Raw genomic sequence first — 15,056 nt, forward strand, 5'->3', positions numbered from 1 at the left:
TGTGATCTAATATATATATATATAAATAAATAAATACAATTAATTAAATAAGTAAATAACAAATACATGTAAATAATACATTTAATATATTATAATGATAATTTTATATATAATTATGGTTGAGTTGTAATTGAACATGAATAATTGAAGACGAAATTGTAATTGGAAAATGTAATTGTCCCCAACCCTGGATGCCACTGTTGTGCTGTGATTAAACTGTTCATATATTTGAACAGTTAATCCACTCATAGGATTGTTGACAGACAGAAGGTAAAGTGTTCGCTCTCTCTCTCTCTCTCTCTCTCTCTCTCTCTCCCTATCTGGTTGTTTGTCATCTATGTGATGTTAGTACATGTCAGTCATCCTTTGGGCCTGATTAGACATGATTCTATGTAAACTGTCACTTGTTTCCTACAGGGACCACCAGGGGGCAGCAGTGTCTCATCATTATAGACCCACAGCAAATAGAAGCGCAGTCAGATCTGTAGTTTCAATCTGTGCTCTTTAAATAGACACAAACTAATTGACATTATATTTAAATAGACACACACTGAGAGCACAGATTCATGTTATACGAGTTTTAAATCTAAATTAGTGCCAGTCTAGAGCTATATGAATGATACATACCGGCTCACAAGCGGTATAATGGGTGTTTAGTGTCTATGTGTCACAGCTCTATGATCTTCATCCTCGGTCTGTTATCACCGACCAACCCCCTCGCGCTCAGTCCGCGGCTGCTCGTTTGCGGAAGCGCAGCACGAGCGCGCGCTTTGAAGGACACACGCAGTCAGTGCGCGTGTCTGTGATGGGACGTGAGTGCCAGAGCCCATAGGCCAGGCTGTCCTCCATCTAAACACACCGGAAACACCTCCACCTCTGCCCGCGCTCCACCCACAGAGCGAGGGGGTGATGCTGTCCGAGGGCACGCGCCTGTTCCCTTAACCTTTACCGGAGCAACGGCTTCACGAGCGTCTGACTGCGGGGCGTCCTCTGCGCGGGAAGGAGAGCCTGGACCAGGTAAAGGTGTTCGTTCTGCAGCAGTGCGCATGCGTGTTCAGGGTTTAAACCCTATCAGATACTCATCAGTGCATCAACAGGACATGCTTAGATCAGCATCTACTTTTACTTTTGCTTTACAACAGGGGTTTTCAATCTTGGTGTCGTGACCCTATGTGGTGTCGCTTGTAATACCTAGTAATTGCTTATATATATATATATATATATATATATATATATATATATATATATATATATATATATATATATATATATATGGTTGGTAGATGTGGACCAAGACTCATATAATAATAATGCATTGGATGTTATAGCGCTATTCACTCAAAGCGCTTCACATTGATAAGCATTATTCTTTCACTCCACACACAGTGGTGGTAAGCTACTATTGTAGCCACAGCTGCCCTGAGGCAGACTGACAGAAGTGAGGTCCCTCCGACCACCAACACTCACTCACACAGAGTCACACACCACATTCATATGACGCAATGTCGGTAAAGTGCCTTGCCCAAGGACACAACATAATGACTTAGTTAGGGATTCAAACCTCACTTCACCGCTGAGTCACCCCCATATCTTGATAATGTTGATATACGATATTAATCTCAATCTTGGTGTGGCCGTCTGAGCCTTTTTAGTTGCAATTTTTTATACATGCTAAAATTATTCTCAAGAGAAGTAACTGGTAAACGATATTAAATTAACTGTCAGCTACATATGCGTAAGCCATAGAACTGTAACATTTTCCCCCAGGTTTGCATTTAATTACATTGTAAATGACAGATTTTATAGAATTTGCAAATTACAATTACAACGTAATTTATCTGAACTCATTTTCAATTTTGTCACAATTACATCAGCATATTTTTCCAATTATTACATCATAATTGTATTTAATTACTAATTACACATCTACTATTATAATTGACCCCAACCTTGCCTGTCAGCATGTACTTTTACTTTTGTTTTACAATAACCAAGTTTATAATATGATTTCTGCACACTCAACTGTCCATTGTCTCCATATCTCTGAGATTAATCATCACACCATCTCTTTCCAAAGCATGCATGCATGTCTGAGATAATAACAGTAAACACTTTGAATGACCTTTCTCCATTTTATTATGCCATGTAAAATGTCCTTGAAGTGACTATTAAAAGGAGAGCTGCAGTATACTGCAATATATTTGATATCATGTTGTGTAAAACAGTAGAAATGTGTGTGTATTGCCATTAATCTGACGAGACTATCACGATACAATATATACCGTTACTAAACACTTTATATATCACAATATTAGATTATATAATTACAAATTTCAGCTTTATAAGTAAAAAATGGTATGAAATACAATTTATTTCATTTCTTTTTAACCTGTGAGAACAACTAAATTGTAACTAACTGTAATTCAAGTACCATTATCAAAAACAAGTGGTATGTTCGATTCGATTTTTTTCACCACAGTTTTTTCAGACTTTTCTCGCGTTCCGTCCTTGTGGGTTACCATAGCGCGATGTGTGAGTTCATTATTAGTTTTTAATTGTAATGTTATATGTTATAAAACATGTGGTTATCTGATTTCTTAATCAGAAAATTGAAGCTACTGTGAAGTTGCTGTTGCACTTTTGCTTAAACCTGGGTTAAAGCTTGAAATTGATGAATGACAGAGCCTCATTTACTTTTTATTTTGGGATTGTTTTATGCATTTTAACTCTGGAGGACAATCACAGCAATGAAGCTGCACTTTTGACAATATATCTGATGTCTGCACTCATTTTGAAGTGCATTGGAAAAAAAAACCGAAAGGAAACTCAAATTTTTCTTTAAAAAGTCAGAATTTTTTTTTTAGGTTTAGGGGTATTAAAAACATATGCAAACATCACTGCAAACATAGATTATTTTCAAATGGTGCTGTTCGACTGATGGACAGACTGTGTTGCTGCATTAACTCAGATCAATGGTAGATCAATAGTATGGTTTCTTTCCAAATCAGCCTATTTTTCATGGTCTGATCAGAGCAAAGTTACAGGACCAAATGGAGCAGCCACATTAAATTATGGGGAAAAAATATCAAGAGGTTTTAAAGTTGTTTAAAAAAAAAAAAAAAAAAATGTTTATTTAGTTTTCTACAATATCAAATGATTGCAGCAGACAGAGAAGTCAATCTGTCTCCAATTTAACTTCCTCAAATGTCATTTAGTGCTTCTGTGCACTCACGTTTCCACTTTGAATGATGTTCATTTAAATAGGGCGGTCTCCACCACTTCTGCACGCGTGCTAATTATTGCTGCAATCTTTGTGAATTTCTCGCAGCAGGTGAGGAAACTACATCACCAAACGATTTTGTGACGCACTGGTTTACCGCCCGTTATTTCAGATCTTAGTGAATCCGCCCCCAAGTGTAGTCAATAATTAAAGGTTTAGGGGGCGTGACCTAACGGAAGCATACAGGAGAGGGAGGAGTGGGTGGAGCTTAGACAATACTAGCTTGCACTTTTAAATTGTAAAACTCAGACAATATTTTTAAACCACCATTTTCCGTGTCTTTCACAACCATTATGTCAAATTTTGGGCCTTTATTATACGTGATAGCTGAAAATTAGCTATCTATTTGACAGAAAAAGCCATTTGACCAGTTTCGTTTTCACTCTCTCTTTCTCTAATTTAAAATTGGAAGCCAACATGACATGGAGATGTCTCACATGCATGTTTTGGTCTGGCAGTGTGGCCACCGTAAACCTCCAAATCTTTTAAATCATCTGAAGAATATGAAATGTAAAATTAATAACAGTAGTTGACTCCAATAACCCCATCTATTTAGCAAGTTTAGTTAAAAAAAAAAAAAAAAATCATCTGGAAGTTTAATAGCCAGTAAAGTCATCTAAACGGGTGATAATGATATGGAAAGGAAACAGAAAAAAGGAACTTCAGAAAATTGGTAACGGAAAATAAGAGGCCCTGCAAATAAAAATATCATACACCCAAAAACGATGCTCAACTCAACACATGAACTGTCAGATTCTGTACACCTGAATGCTTGTGTAGAATCATTATTGAGGAAGTAGACTTAGTAAATGTGTAAACACACACACAGCATCGTAAAAAGGAGTCGACGAGAGGTGAGGACAATTATTGATGGAACAGGAACCAGAAGAGAACAAAGAACCAGGAAGTCATACTGTTGGATATCACAAGTCCCGGGGGGTGGGGGGTGGGGGTGGGGGCTTTCACTGTAGGTGAAAATCACCAGAAGAACAAGGGAGTCAGATAGAGTAAGAGATCTTTGGCATCCGGAGCAGTCTGTTGTGAAGGAAGCATAGAACCTTTGTATCAGGGTTATTGATTACGACATGTATCAGGGTTATTGATTACGACATGTATCAGGGTTATTGATTGTGTTAATAAATCTTGTCGTCTGTTTGAGACGATTAAAAAAAGAACACTTGACTGATGTCCAGCTCATTTGAAACACCAGCATTAAAAGCTCTACGGCGCTGACAGAACTTAGCTAACTAAAAATGGGACTAACCATTAAAAACTCTTCATCTGGAATCCCTCGTTCATACATCCTAACACCTGCAGCTACACACATCTCTAACCGCTCTGCTACAGATAGATTTGCCACATTTCCTCTTTTCACCGGCATTGGTTTTGAAGCAATAACAAAGTGAAACCTGAAACTTAGCAACAGTGGAGACGTAAGATATTTCAGATGAAATTCCTGCCGGGTTTAGGAATGACACTGAGCTACGCGTGATGTTCCCTGACACAAATCTGTCTTCTATACCTGCTCGTCCAGTTCGATTAGGGTGCTGAAGCCTAACCCAACCGGGTCATTCAGGGTAAAAGCTCAGCAGGTCATAGTCTACTCTATCCCAACAGAAAGATGGAAAATGAATTCACTTGTTCAAACAATTAACAACAGACTGCACCACTCTGGGTTCATCATCCTGCCCAGGACTGGTCTCTGAGCTATATAATGTTATAATAATGTTACACAAGCATCAAACATTTGAAATGATAAATATCAAAGAAATAAAAACCAAGGCAATAATGTTTAAAAGTATGTGTATTGGTTTGGGGTCAATATGATTGTTCCACTCTTTATGTTGGATAATTTCATGTTCCATTTCTACTAAGGGTGTAAGAAGAAAATCGATTTGGTGATATATCGCAATATTTCACCGCACGATTATCGTATCGATCCCAAAAATGTCAAAATTGATTTTTTTCAAGAATGGGTTTTTACAAAGAAAAAAACGTTTAATTGCGCTAACATATGCTTATCACGTAAACACCCAGTCACAAGGTGTCAGTGAACCACATCAGACCTTATTAAACTACATCACTCCTCAATACATTTTAGCTAGAAGTTGACTGCACTTTATTTTCATAAAACATACTCAGCACTTTTAAAGATGTATGTGGATATTATAAAGAATTGAAGAACTTAACAGAATCAGAATCTTTCAAAAAGTTAAACTTTTTTGAAAAACGTAATTTGACAGTTCGATAAACATATTGATAATTACAGTTAGTTACCATAACTTGTTCTTGCAAGTTTAAAAACCCACCGAAATAAATTGTATTTAATAATAATACATAAATTTTATATAGTGCTTTTTTTGACACTCAAAGTCGCTTTACAGAATTACGGGATTATTCTTTCACGCCACACTTAGTGGTGGTAAGCTACTATTGTAGGCACAGCTGCCCTGGGGCAGACTCGCTATGGAAGTGAGACTGCCATAGTGTGCCATCGGTCCCTGCGACCACCACCAACACTGACTCGCACACTACATTCATACTAGGCAATGTGGGTGATGTGCCTTGCCCAAGGACACAATGACAGATACCACTGGAGCGACTGTCCCCCACTGTGGAACCTGGAATTCTCAGTGGTCTCAATCCAACTACTAACCAGGCCCAGACCTGCTTAGCTTCAGAGATCTAATGGAATCGGACAATGATAGGCTGGTATTTAATAACATTTTGTATTTGTAAAGGTGGAATTTGTCATTTTTAATATTTAGATATATATTGATGTATATCGTATTGTTTAGTATTGGGATATATTGTATCATGACATGCAAATCGTGAATCATATCACATTGTCAGATTCATAGCAATGCACAGCCCTAGTATCATTGTTGTTATTTCACATATACAGTCGACTATTTATTATCGACTGGTAATTGGTATATTGGGTATCGGCACATACATCAGCAGATACATTGGATGTCGGCTTTCCCCCCTATATCCTATATCACCATCAGCCCTAAAAATCCCATATTGGTCTGTCTGTAGTTTGTTTTTAGAAATAACACATACAGTTCTGTAGAGTCTATTGATCCAAGAGGGCTGGTTCGAGTCTCCTGTTTGAGTTGCACTACATCCTCTCTGGATTTTTGCAGCTCTCGCTTCCTCAGGATGGTGCATGTAAACACTATGACACATTTTTTTATAATCAAATCATCCCCTCGCTCTCTGCGTGAACGTGAGGGGAATGAGAAGTGGTAGTCTGCTAACATTTTCAGAAAGCCAAACGTTTGGATGCTGCCAAGTCATACGTGAAGAAAGTTGAACCCTTTCTAGGAGTCAGGGAGCATTAAAGGAAACACTTTGATGCGCTGAGACCTCCTCTGTCACTGTTTTACATTTCCTTTACAACACACGTGTCAAACTCAAGGCCCAGGGGGCCACTTGTGGCCCATTAGAGCATCCAATTCGGCCCACAGGAGACAGTAGAAATTAGAAAACGTTCATTATTGTGTAAATTACCAAATAATTCAGTTGTAGGTATCTTAAGTTCACAATTCTAGTGAAACCCCACAATATTTTGAGGAGCTCGCAGTTTTTCCATTGCAGATATCATTAGGATGTAATCATTTTTAATGGCAAATTGTGGAATGAACTCTAACTTTTTCCATAAATCTTGAAATTTCTCACAAACAATTCCACAAAAATCCTCTAAATAACAAAAAATGGTTACGAAATCAAGAAGTTGTGATGTAAAGATTCTACAGGGTCTGATAATGAAAACTACAGCAGGGCACAATGATATAAACAGAAACACAGAAACAACAAAAACCAGATTTAAAATCAAATCTTTACAGGGAAATTAGAGCACGTTACATTCTGTCAGAGCAAACAGAACCAGAACTGAAGTCCACTGTGAGACTGGTGTGAAGAACTATAGTTCTTGTAAAGCAGGGGTGTCAAACTAATTTTTGGTTCGGGGGCTAAATATGGACCAGTTTGATCTCAAGTGGGCAGCAGATTTTAGGTGGGGGAAAAAGAGCAATTTTAACATTGTTAATCCATGTACTGTTCGTTCTTTGGTTTTCCGTTTCGAAACCAAAATAAAATAACAAATAAACGGTGTGGTTATTTTGTTTTACTGACTTAAAACCAAAACAGAAAGAAGAAAAAACCCGACAAGCAGCGTTTTTCTTTTTTTTATATATATATAAATTAAATCATGTTCTGTTTGTGTGATATTTGGATATTTATGGGAAAACTTGGACGAGAGCTTCATCTTTTAATCTCACCACACAGAGGGGACCCACACAAGGGGGGGCTTTTACTCACGGACAAAAAAGGAGCAAGGCATAAGTCACATTATTAATGATCTGGTGAATTAAAACGTTATTAATACATAAACAAAAAACCCAACCAAAATAAATGGATGTTATGAAAAACATACACGATATGTGATTAAAGAACCCGAGGTGGTGTAATGAATCTATTGCTGCTCCTCGTTTGTGGCTCACGGTATTGTAACGTGCAAAATAAACATTTTAGCTTATCTCAAAAAAGCTGTATAATTGTTTTTGCAAAAGTGTCAAATTGGTAAAAGTTCTTACATTTGATTGCTCATCACCAACCTTTGAGTCGGTTTACGTCATGTTTTTGTTACACGTTACTGTCACTATTTTTCATCTTCTTCTCCACCATTACCTGACCACAAGCATGCATTCCCCTCTCCATTATGATCTATGTCTGGCCACTTGTTGTGACGGGGACGGGGGGGTGGGGGGGGGGGTGGCTTAGTTGCTCACATCACTGATGGTGTCTCAGAGGACAACAATGTAGAGCATGTTACTGGCACTTCAACAGGAGAAGATACAATATTTGCCACTATTGGCTTTTTATCCTATAAAGGACAGCACGTGTGAGTGAGTGTGGCTGGATCTGGGTTAGGATACAGGATTCAACTGTGCTTTTTATGCTGAAAGCAGCGACTCCTAAAATAAGTATTTTAAAACAAAAGAAGATGTAAAAAATGTGGATCGATATAGACAATATTGTAATTGTCTATATCAGTGTTTCTCAATTTTTTTGGCTCAGGTACCCCCTTTTTCTTATTTCTGAATCCAAGTACCCCCCTTTGTCCGACTACAATGTTTTACTTAGAATACTATTTAAAAGCAACTAAAGAGTATAATGATGGAATGAAATGTATGAATGTAAATCAGTGGAAAAAAACAGTATTTAGTGCCTCCTGAACAGATTTATTTCTATAGTTTTTATAATTTCCTGTCACTCCCGCTTGGTGTGGTACCAAGACTGACTCTCATAGTTCATGTTCTAATCAAGACACTAGCGGAAAAAATCAGAGCCGGGCCGGGGGTGGGGCAAATGACCGGGCCTTTTAACCCCAAATAATAAAGCTCACGATAACATAATTTTACAACGTACACATGTCCGCAACTGTGGGGCTTACAAGCTTCGACACCATGGAGAGCGACTATGTCATTTTGAAGTCCATCAAACGGACATGAAGTATAACAAAACAAGAGAACAACAAAAACATTAGGCTACATGGTCACTAATAATAAAACACATATTCAAAGCATCTCAGCACCACGGATAGCGACCGCATCATTTTGACACCCACTTTAACCATTTCAACTCAGAGTCTGTATCAATAGCTATAAAGTTCAGTAAAACTGGCACAGCGGCCCACATGTTCACAAACACTATTTCAATATGAAGTCCTATAGACCTACTCACCACTATTTGAAGGGCATACGACGATTCATGCGCTCCACCAACTCGTTCACGATGCTCTGTATCTTCATTTTTTTTGCTCTCTCATCGTCTATGGACAACATAGCAAGTCCACTCAGTCTCTCCTTTCCCACTGTGCTCCTCAACTGGTTTTTAATACGTTTTAACTTGGAAAATGAGCGGAGCAACCTATAGACTAATTTCAATGTGGACAAACATGAGACACAAGGCTGACGTGCGCACGCATACTCGGTGCAGGAAATATCTGATAGAAAACCCCAGTGTATATACGAAAGAAAACCCAAAAGCACTAAGTCTCTAGATGTTTATAACTACCTGTTATGAACGGGCAGGTAGGCGGGCTGCTGTACTCCTGTTAACGAAGGTTTTCGTGTATTTACGCGTATTCTGATCAGTTTCACTGGATGAGTTTCCATCTCTACATTAAGTCTCCTCCTCACTGTCCCATGTCTGCATATGCGTCCATTTACAGCTTTTTATGGTCACTTTTTACTGGATCCAGACTGAGATAGTGCTCCGTCCGCTTCCGTGCACCATCGCCTCAGCAGCGATTATGTTGACACGATCGCTTCTGTTGTTTTGCACCGAGCCTGCGTGTGCATGCACCTAATTTTGTATGCATACGTCATATGAAGTGGGTCTCTATAACCCCTGTATAAATCTGCACGATCGGTGATGTTAAATAGAAAACTTGATATATCTTGAATCTCGATATATCACCCAGCCCTTGGACTGAAGTGCTTTCATTCAGGGTTGTTTTTGAGTTGCAGCTCCAAATGGTCGGGGTGGAATTTTTGGAGCCTATACTATACTATACTATACTATAGTAGAGGTGGAAGCTGAAATGAAGCTGCAGAGGAAGGCTGGGGGGGAGAAAGTAAAGGATTAGAGAAATGGGGTGATAAGGGAACGAGAGAATGGAGGGATTTTGGTTTGGAAAAACAGACGCAGCCAGAGGGAGGAGTGAGAGGATCAGTTTGGAGGCAGTGCTGTCACTGAAGGGGGCCGGCCTCCCATCGCTCTCCCCCCCCCGGTCTCGTTTTGCACCCACCCACTCTCACGTGTGCCCACTCACCCTGCTATCCTACCCTCCTCCACTGCTTTGGTGAATGTCATACATGGGCCTTGGGAATGCGTTGTGTATCCAGCAGACAGCAGGTCATTGGTGGACATGTTTCATGGCACATGCAGAGGAAGCTCTACCCCCCCCCCCCCCCCCCCCCAGGTCATGTGAATAATTCTGAGAGTTTAGTTACGTATTTGTTCATGTCCCAGAACTCACAGCCCCTTTTCTCCCAAAGTCATGGAATACACAACACACAGTGTGTAGTGTGTTTTACTGTGCATTGTGTTTACTCTGATTTGAAACCGGAAGGTAAACATTTTATCACCTCATTGAAATACAACAGTGACATTTAATGTCCTGCATGTGTTATACTGTAGTTTCCCCGGTTGATGGATCTGAGTTGAACTGCGAAAATCAGCTCTTTTAAAACTCCGGCAAGAATTAATGCTGATTGTCTGTTTTTATTCCTCATACATCTGAGAGCATCTGGTGATACTGATGACCTAAAGTCAACTTTTTTCTTTTATTTATTTTTTTGTCAGCTGAGCCAGTTATAGGCCTGAACATTATCACTCAATGTATGAGAGGGGACAAGTTAAACATTTAATTTCATTTTATATTGTGCAATATTTTCATATTTTTAGTTAATTTATACATTTGCAATGTTTTAATTTTAGTGAGGTTAGTGCACATTCAGAGCCATAAATGCAATGGGACTAATAATTTGCATAATAATTACTTTCCATTTTCCGCCTTGGTTTTTTCATTTTCGGTTTTGGCCAATAATTTTCATTTTGGTGCATCCCTAGTTTTATTTTTATCTGATCATTTTAAATGGAAAAAGATCCACTAAGCAAATTGAACACAGAAACACAGAGACTGACAATTCATGCCTTAATTGTGACATTCTATAAAAAAATATTTCCATTAACTTTACATAATAACCTTTTTTTAAAACATCAAACGAGAACAGTCGACACAGCCCAGATTTCAGATATAGACACGTTCTTTTTCAACAATAGTACTATTTGTTAGCATGCTTACATTTTTTTAGCAGCGATGGAAAGGTTAGCCCACCCGAAATATCATGGTACTAATCGATACATATTGTGACGTTTAAATACTGTGCTGTATTGTTGCTAGGACTGGGCAATATGGACCAACATTTATATATATCGATATTTCTTCCTCAAACTGGCGATAAATGATATAAATCTCAATATTTCTAACTGAATAAAGTCCATAAATAAAGACAATTCTAGGTTCAGTTTGCCGATGAAAAATGCCACACAAGCACATTTATTAACAAACAGCTCCACAATATGTGCAACTTTTAGCTTTTTCTCTTTTAAGGGACAGTATGTGTGAGTGAGTTCTGTAGTGTGACTTGTTTAAGGGAAGGTCTGGGTTAGAACACTCTCAGTAGTCCATCTAACTGTGCTGTTCTGAAAAGTAGCAAAAAGAGCGACTCCTAAACTAGTATTTTAATTCAAAATAAGCTATAAAATAGAAATATATTGATATAGGCGATATTGTAATTTTCTATATTGCCAAAATAGAAAACTCGATATATCTTGAGTCTCGATATATTGCCCAGGCCTAATTGTTGCTGGAAGATATACTGTATCACCCCACTCTCATCAATGACTCAGGATTTATCTTGTTTTACCTTTTTCGTTTAGGTCAATAATTACAAACCAAACCTAGTTTGTCTAATCTGCAGCAGAAGACAGAAAATCATTGTCGCTATAATTACTATGTGATTGTTGGCTCTAAATCTTCTCTCAGCGTGGTTGTTTTTTTTCCATGCTGCTGGTGTTTTTGGACCATGCAGCAGTTAGCATGTGGCAGGTGCTTTGAGTTGATATAGACTGACTGAGCATCCCTCTGGTCGCTGTGGGGACTGGCAGCAGCTTTACAAAGAGCCAGAGAGGAAAGGAAACCGTGTCCTGGCTTTATTCTCAAAATCTAGTTTTAAATGAGGATGAGAGATTGTTCTCTAATTCTGTTGCTCATGTCTGGAGCTGTGGTGCTGTCTGCTGGTTTTTTTGAGACACAATGACGAGATGTAGCTGTTTTGGTTCATCAGTCGAGACAATTAATGTCAAATCTTTTATTGCAAAGTATCCCTTGACCAGCACAAAGTGTCAGCTTTGCTGGGGTTAGTGAAATACATTGTGAAGTATTCACATCATCACAGGGAAAAACATTTTTAAAAAAGAACAAAAATGGCGTCAAGCTAGGGCAGGGCGATATTGACCAAATTTAAAAAAATAAAAGATGAAATGCCGATATACAAAAAAAATCTCAATAATTGTCCAGAAAGACAGTCCAGGGTTATAAACTGGCGCCGTTTGCTGGCACATTGATTAACATGTAATGTCCTAATTCAAATAATAAATACATGAAAATTGAATGAAATGAAAACGAAATTATATGTTTTTTTGTGTTTTAGAAATATCCCGAAATGGATCAGGATAGTGAAAACCAAAGCCAAACACTGAAGGCTAATCCAAGCACAGGAGGAGAAGATTCTAAATCAGAGGCTCCGCCCACTGATCCTCCCACCGGAGTTCATGTAGCCACGGCCCGGCCCCGGAGGCCCCAGAGGAGCGCCAGAGTGGAGGCCTCTGTTGAAATTTCAGAACCTAAAGCTGAATCTAAAGCTGACCCCCCTCCACCACCTACCCAGGAGCTGTGCACTCCTGATGGCAACATGTCCAGTCACCCCAAACCCTCCCGCCCTGCAGCAGTCAAACCCCTAGGGGAGCGCAGTGGGCCTGGTGCTAAGCCCGGGCCCAAAGGTCCAGGACACCACCCGGTGAGGGCGGCTTCAGTCCCTCACCCCCCCGCCTGCAGGGCTGTGCCTCCTCACCTTAACCCCCACTCCCAGAGAGCCCTGTCTGTGGCCGGCACCTCCGACACCCAGGCTCAGACTGTGGAAGACTTCAGGCAAGTGTGTGCCCACCAGGATTGGGGTCAATTATAATTGTAATTTAAAAAATATCAACTTCTGTTGTAATTGTATATAAATTGTAATTGAGTTCAGCTAATTGACTTTGTAATTGTAATTGCCATGAAATTTTAATTAAAATTGTCAAATATAATTTAAACTTGGGAACCATGTTTCAATTCTACACATATTTATTAAAATATGTTTCATATCAGGCTTTACCACATTTTACCATTTTCAAAAAAATAAAATCTAGGGGTATACTGACACAAAAAACGCTCCGATCCCAACACCAAAAATATTGAAACCTATATTTTCATTGATTAGGAAGCCAAACAAGGTAACCAATAGATAGAAAATAAATTAGGTGATAGATATTTGTTTTTAGTGTATTTTACAGCTGATTTAGGAACCGTTATCATTTGAGATGCTAACAGAAAGCTAACACAAGAGGAAGGTTAACTTTTCTTATGTTATTTATTTCAGGCTCAGTAATTGTGATTAATTGTAATTGAATTTTAGTAATTGAGAACTTAATTGTAATTGACTTTCTGAGCATAAAAAAATTTGTAATTTCATTGTAATTGGAAAAAATGCTGGTCACTGTAATCGTAATTGAATTGCAATTGAACATGGATAATTGAAAACATAATTGTAACTGAAAAATGTAATTGACCCCAACCCTGATTTTTATCAATGTTTTAAAAATTGCCATGAAATTACACTGATTTGCGTTTAATTCAATTGTAATTGTAATTGTAAATGGCATAGAAATTATATAAATTACAATTACAACAGCAGCATATTTTTTCAATTACAATTACATCATAATTGTAATAAATTATCAATTACACGATTGCAATTATAATTAACCCCAACCCTGGTGTTTACATCTGTGGGATGCCAGCAGTTTTTAGAACAGATGTGACAGTGAACAGCTGTAAAATAATATCACACTCTTTTCAACAGGCTGCACATCATCACCTGGAACGTGGGCTCTGCGGCCCCGCCCGATGACATCACCGCTTTGCTGGGCCTGAATGTGGGAGATGGAAACACAGACATGTACATCATTGGGTGAGGACTCTGATCCAAAACGGACACTAAATATAATGGCAACCAAGGTCTAGATTCAAAGCACAAACCTCCACCAAAGGCCACACCTCCTCTTTGTCAGATAGTCACAGTTATCTGGATCAATGATCCTGATCATGGTACCATGGTGATCTTTCATACTTTAAAGGCTTGGAAGAAATGTAGATCCCCATTAAAGCCCTTTAACAGCACAAAAACTTGACCATGTTCTTGTTTTAGCTCATTTATTTTTATCTATTTGGTGGCTTTTATATTTTAATGTCAAGGATGTGGAGTCGATATCTCTACGAATATTTATCGTACAAGATTGATGCTTACATGTATGAAAAGCTCATCTCAAGTGGAGTATTTTAGTTCATTGGATCAAAGCTGTACAACCTACCAGTAAAAAGATGGTAGGGGTCAAAATTCATGACGTCACAAAATAATACTTTTTTTCCTATAACTTGGCCACAAATTGAGATACAGTGCTCAGACTGGTACCATTGAACAGCATTTCCTTTCAATGTGTGACCTTGACCTTTGCTTAAGGGCATATTTAAGGTCAAGGTCAACCTTCTGTTTTTCCTGCATTATTACTTTCAATGTAATTCATAAAAAGAACAACTTAAAGGGACATTACTCAACAGCAAAACAAACACAATAAGATGTCTTTCACATGAACAATTCTATTTGCCAATTTTTTTCAATTTGCTAAATACAGGTCTTGCCTAGTTTTTACAGTTTTTAATGTATTTGTCTTTTCTGCTATTTTTTGGTTTTAAGCTTCTACTCCATGGTTGAATGGGTGAACGGAACAGTGTCTGTGTTGATGTGACGTCATCGTCTACAATGACTCTGAATGCGTTCGGCATCAATGTCTGATCACTAGCAGTGTGACTCTGAAGTGCTGT

The 15,056-nt window shown here is 38.4% G+C and overlaps 1 protein-coding gene across 1 annotated transcript in view; it reads left to right on the forward strand.

Annotated features, from left to right (window-relative positions):
• The first annotated feature begins 688 nt into the window (after nucleotides 1-688).
• The window catches only part of inpp5jb (inositol polyphosphate-5-phosphatase Jb), a 44,241-nt gene continuing 29,873 nt past the window's right edge, over nucleotides 689-15,056 (forward strand). Inside the window, 3 exon segments of the mRNA XM_028457209.1 lie at nucleotides 689-1,017; nucleotides 12,571-13,067; nucleotides 14,038-14,145. Of these exon segments, the coding sequence (XP_028313010.1) occupies nucleotides 12,583-13,067; nucleotides 14,038-14,145 (593 nt within the window). The 5' untranslated portion in view covers nucleotides 689-1,017; nucleotides 12,571-12,582.

The sequence above is a fragment of the Gouania willdenowi genome, chromosome 9 (assembly GCF_900634775.1).
Source record: "Gouania willdenowi chromosome 9, fGouWil2.1, whole genome shotgun sequence".
Classification (NCBI taxonomy): domain Eukaryota; kingdom Metazoa; phylum Chordata; class Actinopteri; order Blenniiformes; family Gobiesocidae; genus Gouania; species Gouania willdenowi.